Source organism: Etheostoma spectabile, chromosome 13, assembly GCF_008692095.1.
Source record: "Etheostoma spectabile isolate EspeVRDwgs_2016 chromosome 13, UIUC_Espe_1.0, whole genome shotgun sequence".
NCBI classification, from domain to species: domain Eukaryota; kingdom Metazoa; phylum Chordata; class Actinopteri; order Perciformes; family Percidae; genus Etheostoma; species Etheostoma spectabile.
Window position 1 is genome coordinate 6,725,467 of NC_045745.1, and position 7,237 is coordinate 6,732,703.

A 7,237-nucleotide genomic window follows, 5' to 3' on the forward strand; every position below is an offset into this window, starting at 1 on the left:
GTGACAGATGAATGGTTTGATGTGGCACAGCAGCTCCTGGTGTCGTTCCAGGTCTTTGCGAGAGCTGAAAAGATTGCCGCATTTCTCGCATGGCCAGACACCGGCTTCCTCAGGCCCAGATTTGCCAGTCTCTGTGTTTTCCATCTCACTCACAGCCTCCTCTACCGGCTCTTCTTTCACTACCAGCCTGCCATGGCGGCCCGTGCTGAGGTCCTCAGGCACATAGGATGAGGAGTCTGAATCGTACATGGGTGGACCTGATGAGTCACTGTAAGTGATGTTCTCTCTTGAGCTCCTGGGTGCTAGAGGCTCATCACTGTAATGCTCCTCTATGAGCATTTCAGACGCCTCTTCATTGTTCTCTTGTTGCTTCAGGTGAATCTGCTCTTTAGCTGTCATCATGTTTTGGTTGTGGACCTCCACCTGGTGGCGCCATATGCTAAAGGAGGACTTGAAGGTCCGCATGCATTCCAGGCATGTCAGTTTCTTGTACTTACAATGTGCCTCATGGTCCTTCTTGACTGTTTGACTGGAGAATCGGAGACCACAGTAGGGGCATACAGTTGCATGCCGACAGCCCCTCTCATGGTCCCCCTGCTCAAAGAGTGAAGACAGCTTCATATTGCAAAGTCTGCAGGAGTAAACACCAGCATCTGTGTTCTTCTGTTGAATGTTCTCATCCTGTTCCTGGCAGAGGATGCTCTCGTTCGCTGTGTCCTGGTCAGCTTTTTCAGCAGGATGTGTCCTTAAATGCTGTCTGTACTGAGACTGGAACACAAATACTTTTCCACAGTAAGGACATATGAAGCTAGGCCTTGATCTCTTTTTGGGGATTGAAGGAGACTGCAACCCCTGCTTATTCCTCTTTAACTTCCAAAGCAAGGCTTTCTTTATTTCCCTCTCTCGCACAATATCTATCAACTTCTTTTGAAATTTATCGTCCAGTACAGAGGAGCTGGAGGATGAGGCTGGGTTTTGTACTACACCATGCTGAGTTTGGCAGTGAGTCCACACTTTGAAGTTGGTATGGAAGCGCTTGTGGCAGATGTCGCAAGCATACGGCTTTTCAGGGTTGTGATACATGTTTACGTGACGATGTAGCCCAGCACTGGACCTGAAAACCTTTAAACAGTTCCAGCATTTGAAAATCTTGTTCTGAGGCAGCTCCTCGCAGTTTTCATTGGAGTCACTGCTGGCACTCTGAGGTACTGTTTCTGACATTTTCTTATCAAGTGGGAGGGTATGTTCTTTAAATATTTTGTTCTTCTTGAATGGGTACCTTCTGTTGTCCTTCCTTTTCCCAAAAGGATTGAAGTCTGGCCTGAGACCTTGGTCATAATTAGTTTGCAAGTCTTTAAGATTGACTGGCAATGCATCTCCAACTGTAATTCGAACAATGTCCATGGGATCAGCGAGTGGACTGCTGGGCTCAGCCTTCACACTGACCTCTCTTTCTACCTGAGTTTTTTCATCATACCTGCTGGGGTACTTTGACCTGAGAACCAGCGGAGATGTTCTTTTTGAATTGCCATTGTGAGCAGATGTCTCTGGCCCAGACGCTTTTGATGCCATTTTCACAACTGACTGTTCACGATTTTGCAGCACCTTGAGCTCCAGTGTGGGTGAGAAGACTGGAACAGGGCTGTCCATGGATAATGATCTTCGGAGTAGGCTTTTTATGAGTGGCCCGCTCCTGTCAATGGTCTGGCTTGGCTCAGGGGCCCGATCCTGAAAGGGCACTTTGGTGTGATAGTGGGTCTCCAGCTCGTCATTCTCCTGTTTAGTGTCCTGGTCAGTGCCAGACTGCAGCCTGATGTGCTGCACTTCCGCATCACTGAAAGACACTGAGGATGTCAGCTGGGGCCTAACAGATGTGATGTGGGATGAGTTCCCTTTTAATATGGATGTGTATGGATAGGTGGACTTCCTCTCTGCAGCTTCACTCTGTTCAGATGATTTCCTGCTGATGGAGTCACAGTTCTGGACTGATTCATATGAGTTGTGTACTGCTGGAGGCAGAGCTGACTCTCGAGTAGAGTGGGGAGATGATGATCTCTCTGATGTTTTTCTCTGATAATTTAAGTGCGAGGGATGGGGTGTGTCATTTCGGACCCGACGCACAATGACGCTCCTCGTCTGGACATCGTTCTCATCCCCTTCCGAGAACGAAAGCCTTTTTCTTGACACACAGTAGGATGCGTGTGGCCTTGTTGACACTATGTTGGTGAGGAAAGGGATTCCCAGGCTGTAGCCCAGCTCTTGAATGGCTGCCAGGCTGCCTTTGTCCACAAAAAGTGAGGAGGAGTAGATGTAATTCAGAACTATCTCAAAGGCGTCAGGCTCACAGAAGTCCAGGTTTACAACTTTCAGTGACTCTGCATCCATCCGTGTGAACAGGGACTGAAAATACTCACTGGTGGCAGCCAGAACACTCTTATGGGCCTGGTACCTCTGGTCTGCCACAACCAGGACTACATCACACATCTGGCCCCGCAGACGCTGCTCATTGAGGAACGCTAACACTGAGAGGGCATGGGAGGGATTGCTGTAATGCACTAGGCTCTCCATGGCTGAAAGACAAGAAGATTACATTTTAAAGCAGGGATGGAGATACAAAAAGGTGATTATTAGGTATAGAGACATACAATAATAGCTAACTAGAGTTCAATCAATTTTTGTTTCTTTAACTTGTGCAACATTCATCATAAAGCAGTTTGGCCAGCAGATTGCCACCGGCACTCCAAGATCCCGTCAAGTCTTTTTTAAATATAAAGAAAAAACTTGTGCAATGATTCTCTTCATTTTTTGTTTTTTTAAGCCCTAGCGACCTCCACCAACAAGTTAGGGCTACCAGTATTTAGCCTGAGACGCAAAACAAATATCCACTATAATGATTGGACAGTTTTTTTTAAGAATACAATTAACCTAAGTCAATAAAAGCAGAAGAGGACAAAAAAAGGATTTCGAAAAGTGAGGGAGACATGGCTCCCCCATCTCCGGTAGCAATTTGAGGTACTGCTGTCTAATACACCAGCTCTGCAATAAATCATACTCTGATTAAGGTTTTAATTACATTTTTGACCTGCTACTGCTATGGACATCTCATAACTACCCTGCACAGACACTATACACACTCTCTATGCCATCATCACCTCTGTGCCTCCTATTTATACCATATAATTACCACTGAGGTCATTAGTAAGTTACTACAGCATTTACATTTTGTGCCACAAATAATTATCATTATTTTTACCATCGACATTCTTACTGTTTATGTATATGCCTATACATCTTTATTTATATTCATATCTATATTTTCATTTTCCACAACTGTTACACTGCTTGAGAGATCATTTTACTGTTTGCATTCTAATTTCCCTGTTTTTTTTCTTGCAGATATTTGTGACTATGTTGCTTTTGTGCATGTGTGTATGTTTATGTATGCATGCGTTTATGCGTTAGCACCTTGGGCTGTAGGAAACCATATTTTGTTTTCAAATACTTGGTATGTGAAAATGACAATAACAAATACTTGACATTAGTTTTAAGCATACCTGCTAAACCAGTAACTGAGTGTATTTACATTATGTAAATACACTCAGTTAACAAGACAACAATTCATTAAATTGTGTGTACATTGTACACCATCTGGCACACAACAGTTGCAAAAAACTGGTATTACAGAGCATTAGGTAAAAGGTCTATATTAGGCACATTGGAGTTAGCTTTTATAACAACAACAATTCAATGTTCACCTGCTAATAGTGATCTTCAAATACATTTTTCACAATCCCAGTTTTCAAAACAAACAAAATGAATCCACACAACAACGCACGTTTCTCATGGATGGATTATTAAATGTATTATAAGAACGCTGCTCCTTGAGGCCTTTATTTTGAAAATGGTAACCGGAAGGGGGGCTTGTTACTTATGTTGACACTTGCTAAAATAGACTCCTGGGAGAAGCTCAAACTCTGTTCATTCACCGAAACGGAGCGGCCGCTCGGCTGGAGTCCCCGTTAAGAGAACACCGTGTCCGGTCGAGGACGTCCATCAGGTCACACATGTACGTACGTGGCTCAAATTGTCAGGACGCAGAACTTCTCCAACCGAAATGCCACTTTCAGTTCACAAAAGAGTTAATATCAATCATCATCATCATAATAATAATAATAACAATAATACTAGTTTCTCATCTTGTGTGGGCACGTGGTGAGAGATCCGAGGCTCCAACTGTTTGGCTCCAAGTGAGCCGAGAGGGGGAAAGTTGCCTCCGCCGTGCTGGAAACCCCGGAATGGAAAGAGACAGAGACGCTGCTACACGCTAGCACGCTGCTACCTCCCGCTGCAATGGCGTTTTGATTTTATTATTGTTATTACTTTTTATTCAAAAACGGTTCCACCCGACCTGACACGGCGTGGTTGTTGTCTACCAAAAGGTTGTAGCTGGTCAGGTTTCCCAGCAGCCCCGAGTTACGTCAGGGAGGAACAGGAGAGCAAAGCTCCCTCCAAGAGCCCCGGCCCCGGCCCCGCGAGCTCCACTTACCCTGCCCGTCGTCTGTCTGCTCTTTCCTCCTCGCAGCCGGGACTTTATTCACTGTTGCCTAGATTTCTGCGCGCTAGTCGTGATTCCATCCATCTTGAATTTGACGTCATCCCACACCAGGGATGAGGTCATCGCAAAGAACGCTCGTCACGTGCACTGCGCTCTGATAGGCTGTAAAGGACTAGGAGGCGGGTCAACGGAAGACATGGCACTGATGCTAATTTAAAGGCATAAGTCATCTTTTTTCTTATTAGCAGTGAAAATGTTTGTTTCTTGCCATGTTTAAAAAAAAAAAATCATGGTCAAAGGTTGATAAAAGAAGTGACACTACATACTGTAATTGACAGTGTACTAGAGCACTGTTCTGTCGTTTAAATGAAGTTACCTATGTTAAGTTTGTTTCCAAGGGTGGAGACTACTGATCATCTATGAATTTATTTATTTTAGTTTAAAAAAGAAGCACATGTACGCTGTGAGCATATACATTTCAAATGACCAGATCCCACCCTTTAATTTAAGCAAATCTACAAATACAGTGCCTTGTGAAAGTATTGGGCCTCCTTGAACTTTTCAACCTTTTGACACATTTCAGGCTATGTACGATCCTGAGCATGTGTGTGTGTGTAGTTCAGGACTGTGTGTGATAACTAACAAAGTGTGGACACGAGTGTGAATTGTAATTTCCCCATAGGATTAAATCAAACGATTAAAATTAAATTTAAAATAATTATGTATGTATGTATGTATATATATATACATATATATTATATACAATACATATATATACACACACATATATAGTATATATTATATATTATATATTAATAAGAACACAGGTGCCTTGCGAAAGTATTCGGGAGGGCCCCCTTGAACTTTTCAACCTTTTGACACATTTCAGGCTTTCTAACATAAGATATACATTTTTTCTTTTTTTGTGAAGAATCACCAACAAGTGGGACACAATTGAAGTGGAACAAATCTATTGGATATTTTAAACTTTTTTAGCAAATAAAAACGAAAGTGTGGTGCGTGCATGATTGGCCCCTTTACTTTCAGTGCAGCAAACTCAGTCCAGAAGTTCAGCGAGGATCTCTGAATGATCCGATGGTCCTAAATGACTGATGATCAATAAATCCACCTGTGTGGATCAGGTCTCTGTAGAAATGCACCTCTGTGATAGTCTCAGGGTTCTGTTGAAAGCGCAGAGAGCATCATGAAGACCAAGGCACACCACCAGGCAGTCCCTAATACTGGTGTGAGAGTTTAAAGCCGGATTTGGATCCAAAAGATTCCCAGCTTTAAACATCCCAAGGAGCACTGTGCAACGATCATTTTGAAATGGAAGAGATATCAGACCACTGAAAATCTACCAAGACCTGGCCGTCCCTGTAAACTTCAGCTCAGACAGACAGGAAAATGATCAGAGATGCAGCCAAGGCCCTGATCACCTCTGATGAACTGCAGAGAACTCCACTGAGGGGGACAGTCTGTCCATAGGACAACAATCAGTCGGACACTGCACAAATCGGCCTTCATGGAGAGTGGCAAGAAAGCCATTTCTCAAAGATATCCTAAAAAGTCTCATCTAAAGTTTGCCACAAACCACCTGGGAGACCCACCAAACATGTGGAAGAAGGTGCTCTGGTCAGATAAACCCACATGCAAAACGATATGTTGGCTAAAAGCAACACAGCTCATCACCCTCAACACACCATCCCCACTGGGGGGGCAGCATCATGGTCTGGGCCTGCTTTTCTCAGCAGGGACAGGGAAGATGGTTCAGATAGTGGGAAGATGATGCAGCCAATACAGACCATTCTGGATGAAAACCTGTTGGAGTCTGCAAAAGACCTGAAACTGGGACGGAGATTTATCTTCCAACAGACCATGATCCCAAACATACAGCAACATCTACAAAGGAATGGTTCCAATAAACGTATCCAGGTGTTAGAATGGCCAGTCAAAGTCCGACCTGAATCCAATCCAGAATCTTGGAAAGAACTGAAAAACTGCTGTTCACCAACGCTCTCCATCCACCTCACTGGGCTCCAGCTGTTTTGCAAGGAAAAATGGGCAAGAACTTCAGTCTCTCGATGTTAAACTGATAGAGACGTCCCCCAAGAGACTGCAGCTGGAATCGCAGCAAAGGGGGCTCTACAAAGTCTTAACGCAAGGGGCCCATATTTGCACGCACCACTTTTCAGTTTTTTTTTATTTGCTAAAAAATTTTAAAATATCCAATAGATTTCGTTCCACTTCACAATTGTGCCCACTTGGTTGGATCTTCACAAAATAAAAATGTTATATCTTTATTAGAACCTGAAGTGTCAAAGTTGAAGTTCAAGGAGGCCCAATACTTTCACAAGGCACGGTATTTGTAGATGGTTGGGATTCTGGATCTTATTTGAAAGTATATGCTCACAGGTACATGTGCTCTTTTTTAAACTAAATAATAAATTCAGATGATCAGTAGTCCCCCTTGGAAACAAACTTAACATAGGTAACTTCATTAAACGACAGAACATGCTCTAGTACACTGTCATTACAGTATGTAGTGTCACTTCTTTTATCAACCTTTGACCATGATTTTTTTTTTTTAAACAGGCAAGAACAAACATTTTCACTGCTTAATAGAAAAAAGATGACTTATGCCTTTAAATTAGCATCATGCCATGTCTTCTTCTTTTTTTT

General features: G+C 43.2%; 1 protein-coding gene across 2 annotated transcripts in view; it reads right to left on the reverse strand.

The window, feature by feature from the left end:
• The window catches only part of zbtb21 (zinc finger and BTB domain containing 21), a 5,287-nt gene extending 614 nt beyond the window's left edge, over positions 1 to 4,673 (reverse strand). The window contains exons 1-2 of one of the 2 annotated variants that reach the window (XM_032533786.1): positions 4,547 to 4,673; positions 1 to 2,570 (exon numbers count right to left, since the gene is read on the reverse strand). The exon at positions 1 to 2,570 is cut by the window's left edge and continues 614 nt beyond it. In XM_032533786.1, coding sequence (XP_032389677.1) covers positions 1 to 2,568 — 2,568 coding nt within the window. In that variant the 5' untranslated portion in view covers positions 2,569 to 2,570; positions 4,547 to 4,673. Of the gene's footprint in view, positions 2,571 to 2,645; positions 2,726 to 4,546 lie in introns of those variants that run through there. The other variant, XM_032533787.1, reaches the window with a different exon arrangement.
• Positions 4,674 to 7,237: the final 2,564 nt, after the last annotated feature.